The sequence below is a fragment of the Rhineura floridana genome, chromosome 4, assembly GCF_030035675.1.
Source record: "Rhineura floridana isolate rRhiFlo1 chromosome 4, rRhiFlo1.hap2, whole genome shotgun sequence".
Taxonomy (NCBI): domain Eukaryota; kingdom Metazoa; phylum Chordata; class Lepidosauria; order Squamata; family Rhineuridae; genus Rhineura; species Rhineura floridana.
Genome location: NC_084483.1, coordinates 127803263 through 127818977, shown reverse-complemented (window position 1 = coordinate 127818977; position 15715 = coordinate 127803263). Strand labels below are relative to the sequence as shown.

The following is a 15715-nucleotide window of genomic DNA, read 5'->3' as shown; positions in this document are numbered from 1 at the left end:
ACCACCAGTGCTTCACTGCTTCCCTTTATGGAGTTTATAGAAGGTGCTGCAAAGTCGTGCCATGATCTCTGTTTGAACCACTCAGAACTGTTTCTCAAGGCCATCACCTTGGCAAGGCGAGTGTTGGAGTTGGGGGCCTTGTCTTTGGTACATCTCTTTTGTGTCTTTCTTAAGGAGTCAATTGTGTTACACACTGATCCATCATTTAGGTCTGAAGGGAGTTATGTAACCAGGACATTGTTTTACTATATTTTTGTCCCAATCTGGTATATCCTCTGGACAAGTCCCGGCATTCCCTCAATGTCTGCAGAGCCCTCTATCTTGCTTGTACCCGGGACATTGGTTTGGCTGAGTCACTGTTTCCTTTCATTCAAGGATGTTGGGGAAGAAAGCATTGAGTTCCACTTTATCTTGTTGGCTACGGCCATGTATTGCTCTGGCTTATAAGTCCCTCAAACTCCTGGTACTTCATAACATCAGAGAACACTTCACCAGGTCTGTGGCCACTATGGCTGCATTTGCCACTAACACCCCCTTGTGGATATCTGTAAGTCTGCTGTCTGATCTACTCCTAATTTGTTTCAGACATTATAAAATAGATCACTGCACCTCAGCTGATGCTTCTTTTGGGAGGTGTGTTCTGCAACAAGTGGTGTCTCATGCCTAGGCAGCCTGGATGGACTCTTTCTGTTGGGACTGCTTTGGTACATTGCACCTGATGTCATGTTACCTGGGGAAAATGAGCTGTTGGTCTCACTTGATAGTTTTCCTGGGTTTCATGCCATCAGGACCCCTCTGTTGGGGGGCTGCCTATACGATCAAATTTCCTTTTGTATTGTTTGTTTTAAAAAAAGGAAGGAAAAAATTATTTTGCTACGGTGATTTTTACTATGTTGAGTTGTGAATCAAGACTTTATTGCATATATTATTGTTATTCCTTCTGTGTGCATTTCTTTCTGTTTGTTGTTTGTACTTGTCATGTGAGTACTAAGAAGATACCGTGTGTCAGTGTCATCTGGAATGGACTGGAGTGAGGCCTGGAAAGAGCAGCCCAAGCCTTGACTCCTGGGCATTTCTGCCTTTGGACTATAGGAGGTGGTACAGCCCTTCTGATGGCATGGTACCCTGGAACCTTTCAGGTGAGACCAACAGTCTGTTCCAAGTACATCCCTCATAATTCTGATCTTTTCATTGACCCAACCGCCCATAATTAGGGATGTGCTCCATATAAAATTCTATGAACAGATCCAGAAGTACACGAATTAGGCTTTAGACCACTTCCCCACTGGGCCCAGCACAAGGAAACATACCTAGCTTCCCTTTACTCCCACTGCATTTCAGCTCCTTCAGCAGTGAGCACTGAGAACTGCAGTGGCACTGATTCAAGATTGCTCTAATGAAGGCCACTCGTGCCAGTTCCAGGCAGGATAAGATGAAGCCCCCCCCACAGCTTATTTCTACATCCTAGCAAGGGGCCTAAACAATGGTAAGAAACCATGTTCCCCCCCCCTTAGAGGATGAAGTGATGGTTTTCTAGCTGTATCACCTGCCCTAGTTAAGAGGTAAAACAATCATCTGCTTATTTTGCCAGATACTGAATGAGGATGGCAGAGGGGATGCACTTCTGTCTCTGTGCTCCCTGGGGGTTGCACTACATATTTCTGCTAACTCCTTTCATTGGAAGACTTCTGAAAAACATCAGAGAGGATCAGACAATGGTGGTTCTCATCGTTTTTAGAGACAATATACCTTGCAATGTCTCTTCCATGGCATTTATCTTGTATCCAGATTTTCTGTCTCCAGGAGCCCCTGCAGCATCTGTATCCCAGTTGGCTAGCTCTGGTGCCTGGAGGTTGAGCAGTGACATTTAGTGAAGGTGGGCCTCCCTGAGGATCTTATTGGCACAATCTTAGCAGCAAGGAGACCATCTGCCCTCCAGGTATATCAGTCTTCCTGGTCCACCTTCCTAAGGACAGGCGGGTAGATGCAGAGAAGGCCAACATTTCTAATTTGCTTACATTCCTATAAAGCGAATGGCCATGGGACTTAAACCTAACACACTCTGGAGACAAATCTTAGCACTATCATTAGTCCTTTCTTGTCACCACTCCAGGTCTCTTAGATCCTGTCCTCTGCTAACCAAGTTTCTTAGAGGTGCGCTGCTGCTGACTCCAACTGTTCAATATAGGTTCCCCACATGGAATGCTCATAAAGTTGTGTTTGCCTTACGAAGACCACCATTTCAATCTCTGAAGTCTGTTCCTTTTTGGATTTTGTCCTTTAAAGTGCTCTTCTTTGTTGTAATTACAACTGCCCAGAGGATTTCTGAACTCAACTTTCTATGGCCAAGCCCTTTTGTATGTTTCAGAAAGACAGGATATTTCTTTGGACAGACCAGTATTTTATTCCAAAAGTCAACTGAGCCTTCATATTGAACAAAGTGGTCCATCCTACCTTTTGTTCTTTCCTATATACCTGTCTGAGAAGGTTTGGCATTTGCTAGATGTGCATAGAGTCATGAAAGGTTATATAAACAGGAGTAAACCAATCAGGCAGACCAAATTTTATTTGTGTCTTTTCACTTGGCTATCTTTGAAAATAGAGAGTGTCTAATGTTGCCCTAGCCAAATGGATTAAAGTGTGTATCCTGCCCTGGGCTCCTCCTGGGAGGAAGGGCGGGATATAAATCAAATAATAAATAAAATATCCTGTCTTGTATCCATGTCTGGATTGGCTTAACCTAACTGTGTGAAAATCAAGTGGATACTGCTCCATCCTACAGTACATATCGGAATTCTGTTGAGTTGCATAGCAGAGCAGAGAGTTTTGAGCGAGGTTGTGTGTATGTGTTTGAATCTTTGCTGAGATTCTACCTTCCCTGCAAATTAGTCAGAGACTTTAAGCTTCAAAATAAGAAAGAACTACTTTATTCTGGAAGTTCATGCTTGATAGGAAAGAGTTCTATATCTAGCTAACTAGCTATGTTGGAGCAGTCTGCACTGGTCCCAGTGCAGCTCTCATGCTGGTTGAGAGGGAGAGACAAAGGAAAGATGTCTGCTCCCCTCTCGAGAGAGAAGAAGAAACTGGGAAGGCGGGAAGGAACTGGGATCAACATCCTTTGCATATCAGTCTAGCAGGAAGGGGAGAGACGGCAAGGATCAAAGGACAGGTATAGCCTAGCAACCGAGAGGTCTCCTCCCTAGCTACCTTTCTTAACCCCATGCAGCCTCAACCCACCAAGTTGGAGTTGAACCTCATACATTCCAACACCCCTTCTCAACGAGAACTTGGTTCATTCTACAAGGTGCATCTTGCCTCATAGTTTCTGGTGTCAGACTTTGCCCAATGGTTTGGTGAAAGCATCAGCTGTCATCTCTTCTGTTGGACAGTAGGTCATCTCTAGAAGTCCTTTCTCCCTTATGTCCTTCAGGTAGTGGAACTTCACATCAATGTGCTTCATGCAAGAACTTTGCCCTTCTGATTCTGCGAGTCTTATGCAGGCTTGATTGTCCTCAAGTATTCCGATAGGCTCGGGTTCAGATAGGCCCAAGTCTCCTAGAAGCTTGCGTAGCCACAGCATTTCCTTGCATGCCTCATCAGCTGATACATATTCAGCCTCAGTAGATGAGTGAGCTACAGTCTCTTGCTTTCGACTTGTCCAGCAGATAAGTGACTGTCCATAGTAGAACAAGTTTCCACTGGTTGACTTGCGATCTTTGGTGTCTCCAGCCCAGTCAGCATCAGCATATCCTAGAAGTTTAGGATCTCGAGTAGCAGATAGCTTTAGTTTTAAGTTTGCAGTGCCTTTCAGATATCTTGCCACTGTCTTGACTGCTTCCCAGTCTTTCTTGTTTGGCAAGCTGGCTTTTCTGCAAAAAGGTATCCCACTGCTACCGCCACATCTGGTCTGGTTATTGTGCTGATGTACAGGAGTTTCCCTATAGCTTGTCTGTACCTTTCATTGTCTTCCCAGGGTTGATTGTTCTGGTCTGGTTTCAAGTATCCTACTTCCATTGGTGTAGGTGCTGGATGTGCATCCTTCAGTCCTAGACTCTCAAGTAGGTCTTGAATCTTTTGTTTTTGGTTTAGAAGAAAGGATCCATTGTCCTCTCGTTCAATTTGTATTCCAAGGTAGTAAGTGATGTCGCCTAGACATTTCACTTCAACTTCCTTGCTTAGATTATTTACTAACTCCTGCTTGTCTTGTGGATTCTCATAAGCCAGTAGTAAATCACCTACATAAATCAAAATATAAGTCCATTTGTTGTTCTTGAATCTGCTATATATGCATTGGTCTGCTTTGCCTCTTTTATAGCCTTGTTTCAAGAGCATTTGGTTCAGTTTGTCATTCCATGCTCTTGCAGCTTGTTTCAGTCCATAGATGCTCTTTTGCAGTTTGCATACTAGGGTTTCCTTTCCTTGTATTTCAAAGCCTGGTGGTTGTTGCATGTAGATTTCCTCTTCTATTTCCCCATGCAAGAATGCTGATTTTATATCTATGTGTTCCACCTGCATTTTCTTGTTAGCAGCAACACTTAGTAGAGTTCTGATTGTTGTATGTTTGACTACAGGAGCAAAGGTTCCATAGTAGTCTTATCCATACTTTTGAGAGTATCCTTTGGCCACTAGTCTTGCCTTGTATCTCTCAATGTTCCCTTCAGCATCTGGCTTTTTCTTGAATACCCACTTGCAGCCTACAGCTTTCCTTTCTTGAGGAAGCTTGGTAAGTGTCCAAGTTTTGTTCTTGTGTAGAGCTTCCAGCTCTTCCTTGGCTGCCTGCCTCCACCTCTCAGCTTCAGCTTTGGGAAGGCTTCAATATCTTTCCAGGTCTCAGGCTCTGGAAGTTCATCAGCTCTTGCCAGGTAGGATAGTCTCAGTGGAGGTACACCTCTATTGGTGCGGTTAGAGCGTCTTGGTACAGGACTCTGCTGCCCCTTCTGGCTTGTGCAGGTTCCCCTTCTTGCTCTGATTCCTGGCAGTACTGGCATGTTGCTGTAATCTGTAGTGCTGTATGGTATTTCTACTTTATCTTCTTCACTGTTGTGGTCTTGGGATGGTGCCCCGTCTGGTTGGAATGCACCTTGACCTTCCTCAAAGTAGACAGCTCTTTGGATTTCAATCCTTTCTGTTTTGGGATTTAGGATTCTGTATCCCTTTTTCTTTGAAGAATATCCAACGAAGATTCCTTTCTTTGTAGTGTTGTCCAATTTGGTTCTCTTCTGGTGTGGAATGTGACCATACACTTTTGATCCAAACACCTTTAAATGAGCCAAACTGGGTATGCGCCCATACCATAATTCGAATGGAGTCTTGTTGCCATTCACCTTTGTTGGCAAACGATTTTGTAGATAGGTGGCAGCATACACTACCTCTCCCCAATGCTTCTGTGGGAGATTGGCATGTTCTAGCATGGATGTCACCATCTCAATAAGGGTTCTGAATTTTCTCTCTGAGACTCCGTTCTGTTCTGGGTTGTGGGGTACAGTGGTTTGATGCTCAATCCCATTTTCAAGCAGAAACTGCTGGGTAGCATGTGACATGTACTCCCCTCCATTATCAGAACGCAGAATCTGTGGTTTTCTCTGAAATTTAGTGGTCACCATTGCAATATATTCTTTGAGTTTCTGAAGCATTTGCCCCTTCTCCTTCAACATATATATTACAGTGAATCTTGAAAAATCATCAATAAAACTCACAATATATTTGTTTCCACCATGTGAATGAATTGGCATTTCGCAAATGTCGCTGTGAATCAACTCTAGGGGGCGCTTAGTCTTCCTTTCACTGTGCTTAGGAAACTTGGTCTGGTCCCTTTAGCTTTAACACAGCAAGTGCATTTCCCCTTTTCTTGGCAGGGTTCAATTTGCATGACTCTTACTAAATTATTCTTTTGAAGGGTATTTATCTTTGCAATGTCTCTATGCCCAAGTCGTCTGTGCCACATATGCAAACATGACTTGTTACAGCATTCTTTCACAGCATTAGCTTGTGGACTTTGTTGATCAACTTCATACATTCCCTTTCGCTTAGTAGCTGTGCATAAAATTTCACCATCTCTAGAAATTGTGCAGGAATCTTGTTCAAATAACACCGAGCACCCATTGTTTGTAGCTTCATTAACAGACACTAAGTTGTTAGAAATCCCTGGGGTCCAGAGCGCATTCCTGAGATAAATTTCCTCAGTGCTGCTTGGAGTCTGGCAAATCAGCTTAGCATCTCCCCGCCCTCTTATGGGCAGGACTCTCGAGTCCGCCAGTTTAACTGTTCCTTCATATGGGGTTAAATCTTCAAACAAAGCCTTTTCATTTATTAGATGAGCACTGGACCCTGAATCCACATAGAAATTTGTATCATTATAACATTTTTCAACATGGGTTACTTGAAAGCCTTTTGCATTTTTCTTTTCTGTCCCTTCAAATCCTCTATCTTGTTTTTCAAACTTTTCTTCTCGTCACATTGACTTTTAAGGTGTTTTTCCGAATTGCATAGAAAGCAATGCTTGGCTTTAACATTTGGTGATTGCCTCCGTTGTTCCCCAAATCTGCATTTGACTGGGAGTTGGCCAGCAGCCTGGCCAGTTTGTTTACTTAGGAAAGAGGAGACACTATCTTTTTCTGTAGCTGCTTTCTGAGAGAACTGCTCTCTCACTTCTGAAATAATCTCATTTAGAGTCTTTTTCTGTTGTAGTATAACAAGTACAAAAGTTTCCATGTACTTTGGAAGGGAGTCTAGGAATAAAGTGATCTGTACATTTTGGTCCAGCTGCGTTCCCACCTCTTCTATCCCTTGGACTAACATCATGAATTTTGTAAGATGTTCCTCAAAAGAATCATCCCTCATTTGCAAATTAATAAGACTTCTTAACATTGCAATCAGATGTGCATGGCCTTTGGGCTGAAGGCTCGATTCCAGCACAGACCACATCTCTCTGGCGTTTTTACATTTCATGATCAAAGGAATCTGCAAATTACTCACAGATTTAGTGATAAGATCCTGTACTGTTTCATCTTTCTCCTTCCAAACTGTTTGCATTTCCCGAGAAGCCCCTTCTCCTGGTTCCAATCCTGTAATCACTTCCAACAGCTTCTGTTGCTTCAGGTGATTCCTCATATGGAATTCCCAGTTTCCATTCTCCGGGGGCTAGTTTGTGGAGTCCTAGCCGCTCCATCACGGTAGCCATCCCTAAGTAAAGACAACTCTTTTCACTGACTAAACTCCAAAGGTCTCTATTTAGCTTCCTTGATTCAAACACAATAGCTCCTTTAATTGCTCAATCTCCTTTTGCATGGCTGTAACCTGTCGGAATTCTACACTGTGAGCTTCACGCTGTGAGCTCTTACCAAATCACACTCTGTCCTATAGTAACTGACTTCTAAGATGCTGTTTCTCATCACCATAACCACTACATAGGGTTCAGAGATTAGGGCCCTGTCTATATGCAAAACACAAGGTGATGCTTCACCTAGACCCTTTCTTCTGAAGGTAAGCACTGTTCCATAAAGCTCAGGAGGTATGTCTTTCTCCTTCCTCTCCTGCACTGATTTGTTATTACAAGAAGGATGTTTTCACCTCTACTCATGAAGCCTTCAGGTAGAGAGTCCTGCAACAGACCCAGTCGTCTTGCTCAGCAACAGACATTCCTTCTTGAGATGGGAGGCATCATTGTACGACATCCCTGCAGATACCCTCCTCTGTTGAGGGATAACAAAACTGTCGATTTGCTATGAATGTTCCTTGTCCTTGGAACTAGGAAGACATCTTGTCCTCCTCATTTTGGGTAGCCTGCTGCTATGAGCAAGACTGTGAACCTTTAGGTTCACATTGTGGTTGTGATTGACTCCAAGGGAAAGTCCATCGGTCTCCAAGGGAGTTTTATTCCTCTCTCCTGATGGTTATCTAGTTGACAGTTTAGTTTTCAGGTGATTTCCTAAGTGGGTCCAGGAATGCAGACTCCTCCCAATGGAGATGGGGAATTCAGCTAAGTTGCGAAGTCCAATGCTCCATTTTGTTAGAGTCCACTACTATTATTTGTTTCTTCTGTATCATGTTGGCTACAGTCTGATATATGCAGTTGGTCTGACCAAGTAAATGTTTGTAAATTAAGGTTGGATATTAAAAGGTTCTCTTGTTCCATTGTTTGGAAAATAGCTGAATGTTGAAAATCAATAGAATAACCATCAGGTGGGCTATTACGCCACCTAGTGTCCAAAGACAGGAATGCACAGGACTAAAGACTTTTTTCCAGTCCTCACTCCAGTCAATTCTTGCCTTCATTCAAGGCAGATCGGTCTTAAATGTAGAATGCTTACCTTTGCTTCTGCTGTCTTCCTTGGTCATTGTGAGTGTGTTCCCTGCCCTTCGTTTGTCTTATGTTGAAAAATCAATAGAATTACTATTTAAGGCACTGTGCAGGACATAGCAGTGACACACTCCCTGCATATAGGACCCTGGGGACACAGGCACGCCAAGGAGTAGGATAAAAAAGTCACACGTTGACAAACAGGAGAGGAGGACTCATGGCAGAAAGCAATTCCTAAAATTACACAGTGGAAAAGGCTGCAGAGCAGGCCAAACCCACGTCCTGTCTTATCCACAGACAGTATTAGTCTGGTGAGAGGGATGGCTCCTCCCCCTGGAGAGGAGGCAGAAGATTGGAATAGACCCTGCCTGTCCCTCCCAGAGGGAGTATCATTCCTGTCAACAGAGTGTCTTCCACTCCAGTCTGGCAAACAATAATCTTGTAGCACCATAAAGGCCAACAAATTGATTATTTCGTAGAGTCCTCTTCAGATGCATGAAGCGTTGTCCTGTGTTGGCATATATACAGAGCTGTAGAGTAAGGATGGCTAACTTTGGTCCCTCCAGATTTTGCTGAATTACAACTTCCATCAGCCTTAGCCAGCATGAGTAGTGGTCAGGGATTATGGGAGTTGTAGTTCAGCAATGTCTGGAGGACCACAGCTTAGCTACCTCTGGTGTAGAGGAAAAAAATGAGGTCAGAGGGATATGAAATACTAAAGTAAAAGCCATGAGAATTATATTAAAGCCTAAATTTGGGTGAAATATTTTCAGTGATCATTCACAAAGCAGTGTTGATGATAACACAAGCATTGATAGTAAACCAATGTTCTCCATGTATGTTCTCAGCAGGGTAGGTATGCTATTTTCAGTGTCAGCCAGGTGTTTCGCTCAATGCATTGACTTCCTGTTTCAAGCCCAATTCACGGTGCTGGTTACCTTTAAAACCCTAAATGGCTTAGGGCTATCTGAAGGACTGCCTCTCTCCACATTTACCTGTTCATCTGTTGCAGTCATCATTAGAAGCTCTGCTCTGTGTTCTGCTGTCAAGGGAAGCACACTTGGTGGCAACACGGGACAGGCCTTTTTGGTGGTAGCTCCCTGGTTGCGAAACTGTCTTCTGAGGAAAGTTCTATTGGTCTCATCTTTGATGGCTTTTTGGCAGGCAACCAAGATGTTCTTATTTTCAAAGCTTTTAATGGTTTTTAAGTAGTTGTTAATCTATTAAAATGTTATTCCACTTTATGTGATTGCTTTATAGAAGCAATAAAGCAATCACGTAAAAATGGAATTAATTGCTTTATCGCGTCTAGTTCTTACTGTATTTTGTGGTTGTAAATCACCTGAGGGCCAAAAAGTTGGATATAATTTTTTTTATATAAATAAAGGCCAAAGAAAGTAATTGTTCACACAGCACATAGTTAAACTATGGAATTTGCTCCCACAAACAGCAATAATGGCCACCATCCATGGATGGTTTTTAAAAAGGATTAGACAAATTCATGGAGGCAAGATTATCATTGGCTACTGAACCTGATGGCTATGTTCTACCACTGCTGTTGGAGTCAGTATGCTTCTGAATATCAGTTACTGGAAACTGCAGGAGGGGAGAGTGCTGTTGTGCTCAGGCCCTGTTAGCGGGCTTCCCATAGGCATCTGGTTGTTCACTGTGAGAACAGGATGCTGGGCCACTGGCCTGATCCAGCAGGGCTTGTCTGTTGTATTTTATCTGTTACTGGAATGTTTGGAGAGGGATAGAGTGACATCTAGTGGTACAAAATTAATCAGAACACTAATTACATATCCTGCCTGTTAACTTATCTAGCGAAGAGGTCTTCTGGTTGCATGTTTATGTCATGACCTGGATCACAGGGGCTACAGCAACAGCTATCTTCAGAAGTTTGATCATCCTTTGGCAGCTCTTTATTCTACTTCAACAATGGAGCAACACCATTTTTCACAAACGGTATCTATATTGCAGGTAATAAATTGCACTCTGAATCTGTTCTGTATTGACCAACAGCCACTGCAGTACAAAGTCAAAAGGAGGCTTCAATAGCACCCTGGACAGTTCCATGCAAGGCTTAGGCTTGAGACTTCATAAAAGAAGCGGTCGTGATCCTCAGACTAAGTTTGAAATAGGAGCTGCAGCTCTATATCAGTAGCTAGATCTGCCTTCCGTGATAGGAGCCTCTTCATTTAAAGGGGACTAGTATGCTTGAGCATTGTTCCTCTAGGACCTCTGAGATGGAGTCAGAGAAGGGCAATGTGACATTGGGCCAAGTTCTTCTGGTTTGATATGTACATCTAGGGCTGACCTTGAGTGTAATTCACTCTCCCATTCCAAATTCCTGGTCTCGTCCCCTAAAGAAGGGAGTCTGACCCCAATATCATGACAGAATCAAAAGCAGTTCAAGTTCAAAAAGCTAGAAGTGGTAGAATTGACTGCCAGTTCTGTATCTTTCCACAGGTTTGCAAAGAACTCTTGTAAATACAATCTTTCTAGTACAATGTTTAAATTTTCCCTTTATATGATTGTAGGATATACTTATTTGTGTTTTATACCTTTCAGTCACCTCGTGATGAGGCTCTACATGCCTCTGATAATAATGGTATAGTTAGTTCAAAGAATAATGTTTGAAACCCAACAGAAGATGCATAATTACCTTTAAGGACAAATATTGTAGTTTTGTGTGTCTGTTTATGATTTATTAAATTTATTCTTTGAAATTTGTACTGTAGTGGTATGCAATATTTCAAATGAATACTTTTCCAGAAATATACCTAGAGATGGTACAAATTAATGTGTCACAGTTAAAAATAAGCCCTTGTTAAATTGAACAAAAAATGTCCACCCTGCTGGCCAAGCAAACTTAAGGTCAAACTATAGGTTACAAACGCCAGAGATGTTGCTGAAATTAGCATCCCTATATTGAATTCTCACCCCCATCCTATAATGTGTAGTGATACCCCATGTTGTAACATCATATTGTGTAATTCCCTGCCCATAAGCAGCAGCCAATGATGTGAGGCAAGGAAACACAACATCATGAAGTCACAGCATGGGTTTTTGGTGGCATTTCTTTGTTTCTTGGATACATAGTTCCAATTTGACAAAAACCTAGTTTGCACCAATCACTAAGCATGGCTTAGCATGAACAAGAACACACATGTGGATACAACAGATGAAAACTGTGGTCACTTTGATTGCTCTCTGGTCCTGCTTCTGCCACATTACCCAGAGGTAAGTCATGTTTTGGCTTAGTGTTGCATTTCAGCCCAGGTTTGTGGTTTGTTTTGCTCCATACAAACCACAATCTATAGTCAAGATTTGTTCTTGGCTTAATCCCTTGTAGTTTGTTTGGAGGAGAGGATTTGTGGCTTAGCTCTGGGTAGCACAGCAGCAGGACCGGGGAAGATCAAAGCACCTGCAATTTTCACGCTAATCATCTGCACTCTTGTTCATACACATTTAGCCATGGTTGGCTTTGCACTATGTGTGAACTAGGCTATATTCTGGGAACTATTGAAAGAAGGAAAACTGCCATGCTTCCCTGAGATTGCTCTTGAAAAACTTGTGTGCCTTTCCAAACTCTTGTTTGAGCTTGGGAGAGTTTAAATAACAGTTTGAGGATTCTGGGGAAGGGGGCAAAGATAGATCATGAGGGTACCCTTGGAATGTGCATGTGCCTGCATCTCTTTGGATCCTGGGCCAACATCAAGGAATTTCCATTGAACCCAAACTAGACTTCGATAGGTTGTATCCAGACTTCATAATGCTTAGAGTAGACCCAGTAAAATCAATGGAACTTCAGTAATACTTTTAAGCATGATAAAGACTGGATCCAATCCAACAATTTTTGCCAAGACTGTCAGAATCTCATGTTACATAGAATAAAAGTGAATTTTAAACTCAATTCAGCTAACATATTCAAAAAATGAAATAAAATAGTTCAAAATAAAATCTTAGGAGGTTTATTTTTAAAATTATGTTTTCATAGCTGGAAGGCCACAATATCTTCTCTAATTTGAGCTCCAGTGAATATGAGCAGGTCCTAGAAATAATCCGCAAAGCCATCATTGCTACAGACCTTGCTCTGTACTTTGGAAACCGGAAACAGCTGGAAGAGTTGCACCAGTCAAGATCACTAAACCTTAGAAACCAAGCTCATAGGTAAACGCAAATTAATGTTTATAATTTCATTTCTAGTCAGTGTCAGAAGTTTTAATTTGTTTTTAAAGATTTGACTTTCCTTGTGTTGGTTTTTATTATGCACCTACCCTTTGGAATTCACTCCTCTTAAATATTAATAAGGTGCCATCTCTATTGTTTTTTTGGCATCGATTGAAGACCTACCTCTTTCAATAAGCCTTTTAAGTGGAGATCTTATCCCAGTTTGCATCTGTGTTGGAATTGTTTTTAAAGATGTTTTTATAATGTTTTAAGATGTTTTGTTTTTAAATTGTTTATATTTATTTATTTTAGTGTTTCATTTTTTTGTTTGCCACCCTGGGCTCCTTGGAGGAATGGCAGGATATAAATTTAATGAATAATAATAAATATTTGGCAGACAGGTGGATGAACACAATGTAAAGAAAGCTGCATGAAAAGTTTAAATGGCTTATCCACCTCTGTATTTGATACCAAAAGATGCACAGGATCCTGCTCTGTGTTAGAAGTAGGAAAACAAAATAACAGGAACATAAGAGGAGTTGGGGAGTTTTTAGCCCCAGTGAAGAATGTTTGTACATGTTAGTGTGAGGTGTCCTCTCTGAGTTCCAAACTGTACATGAGGTCATGCACTTTTACAACAGCATTCTTAAATTGGCCATTGTTATCTTAAAGATAAATCAGCCATGGGACCCTAACCCAGAACAATAGAGTATTTGTACCCAGTCGTCAGCCAAAAAGGCTTACATAATGATCAGTTAAACCAAGACAGTCCCTGCCCACAGGCTTATAATCTAAGAAACAGGGCACATAAGGGAAAAGGGACAGGGAGGGAAGAGGAAGAAAACTCAGGCAACAATTCTTAAATAGTAGTTCTTATAATGACCCACTATTATACAAATAGTTCAGAGGTAAAACGTGCCTGATGGAACTGATCTTTCAGCTTTCGCCCAAAAAGATTGATATTTGACCATATATTAGTACTCCATCATCTAATTGATAAATATGCGGGCAGAAAAGGAGGAACTTTCTATACGACCTTCATAGATTTAAAATCTGCGTTTGACTCAATATCTCATCCTCGCCTCTGGTCGAAGCTTAATAATCTTGGTATGGACAGGCGTCCTATAGCTTTAATACAAGGTCTTTACAATAACACCTCACTGCAAATAAGATGTAACATCAAAGGCCATCTATCTAATCCTGTCTCTACAACAAGAGGAGTTAAGCAAGGCTGCGTATTAGCCCCGGTACTGTTCAACATTTATATTAATGACATAGTACATAATTTAACTCCAATCTCTGCTCATCCGCCCATTTTGGCTAAAAAAACGAGAAACATCTTATTATATGCGGATGATGTAGCCTTGCTTTCAGGAACCCCAATTAATTTGAAACATCTGCTAGCTAAACTTGCAACCTACTGTTCTACGGAACTTTTGACAATCAATTACCAGAAAACTAAAATAATAGCTTTCTCTCAGAAAAAAACTAAGCACCAATGGCAGATACATGGATATAAAATTGAGCAAGTCAATTCATTAAAATACCTGGGTTATGTATTCCAAGCCTCAGGTGGCCACCAGCTTCACAATAAACTGATGATTCTCAACGCACGGAGAACGATGAAAACGTTATTGACGTTTTACTATTCTAAAGGGGGGCAAGCTTTTCTGCTAGCTATCAAAATCTTTAATGCCAAAATTATATCGCAGTTGACTTTTGGCTCCCAAGTTAACAAGAATTTGAAATTTAGCGAGTTTGAAGCAATTCAAACCATTTTTTAAAGATCTATTATGGCAATTCCTCCATGTATACCTAATAATATTCTTAAACTGGAAGCTGGAGTCCAGTCAGTAGAGGCCAAGATATGGCTGCTAAGGATTAATACCTGGCTAAAACTCACTTTCAATCCCATTGGACTTGCTCCCGACATTTTATTTATTTTTTCAATTAATTTTTATTCAAATTTTCAAAACCAAAACAATACAAAAAGAAAAAACACAAATCTATAACTAATACAATAAAAAGGAAAAAAAATATTAAAAAATAAAAAATTGACTTCCGATTTGTCGTAGTTCAGCTATAAGTCTATAATATATAACAAGCCTGTATCTTGATAGATTATAAAATCACCTTCCTCCAGCGGTTATCTTAATTGGTTACAAATCTCATTAACATCATATCATTTTATTCTTCCACAAAAAGTCAAAGAGAAGTTTCCACTCCTTGAGATATATGTCCATCAATTTTTTTTCTAGATAAACATGTCAATTAATCCAACTCATCAAGTCTACTAAATCCAGTAATTTCAAATCGCTCTTCTTCCATTATCTGTATTGGTTCCATCTTCCATCTTTACGCGCCCAATAATCTTGCTGTCATAGTCATATAATAAGAGTCTGATAGGAATTTCCTTTTTCACAGATATTTTCTTGCCATCAGTTCCGAACGTATCACTGAAGTATTGTTGCAAAGCTGCATCTCTGTTCCTCTTTTTTATATGATACACTAGCACATCTCTTGAAGATTTTTCCATTGACACAAAACAGGGATTAATTCTGTTAGCTTTCTCCATTTCAAGTTCCATCAAATCCTTCCAGTCCAAGAATTTTTTTGAACCGATAATATCTTTATCTCCAATTTCTTCAATTCCTTCAGGGACAGCGCTGAGTTCCAAACCGTAATATTTGTCTCCAGGATCCATCACAGCCAGGAAATCCAAATCTTTTTCCATATCCATATTTAATCCAATCTCCATAGTTTGAACCTTGCCTTTAATTTCTCTTTCATCCTTTTTTGGTTTTCCAGATCCATCTTTATTCTCCTTTCTCATAGAATCCTGAATTTCTTTCAGCTCCTGTCTCATTTCGTCAAATTCAATTCTCAACGCTTGACTATTATTTCTCAGTTCTTGTTTTATTGAGTTAATCCCATTCATTATTTTCTGAAACATGTCTAAAGATAAAGTTCCTTCTTGTACATCCATAATCTTCTCAATTGTCATTCTTAAAGCCAAAGGAACAAAACTCCTTCAATTTTCAATGTCCCAAGCAAAGAGCAGTTTATTTCTTTATCCAGTTACAAAGGAGTTAATCTTTCCAACCAACTGGCGTCACACTCTAGACAGCCCTTATCTCTTATATGCCCAGAAGTGTAAAAACAGCTTTAGTTCACAGCGCCCAAATAACTAGTAGCAGATTCGTCAAAAAAAAAGTAGATCAGAAAAAATAGTCCCAGACATAT

The 15715-nt window shown here is 40.9% G+C and overlaps 1 protein-coding gene across 5 annotated transcripts in view; it reads left to right on the top strand.

Annotated features, from left to right (window-relative positions):
- PDE10A (phosphodiesterase 10A) overlaps positions 1-15715 on the top strand; it is a 205405-nt gene that overhangs the window by 156139 nt on the left and 33551 nt on the right. For all 5 annotated transcript variants that reach the window (XM_061624354.1, XM_061624351.1, XM_061624353.1 and 2 more), the window contains 2 exons: positions 10124-10279; positions 12300-12472. In XM_061624354.1, coding sequence (XP_061480338.1) covers positions 10124-10279; positions 12300-12472 — 329 coding nt within the window. The remainder of the gene's footprint in view (positions 1-10123; positions 10280-12299; positions 12473-15715) is intronic.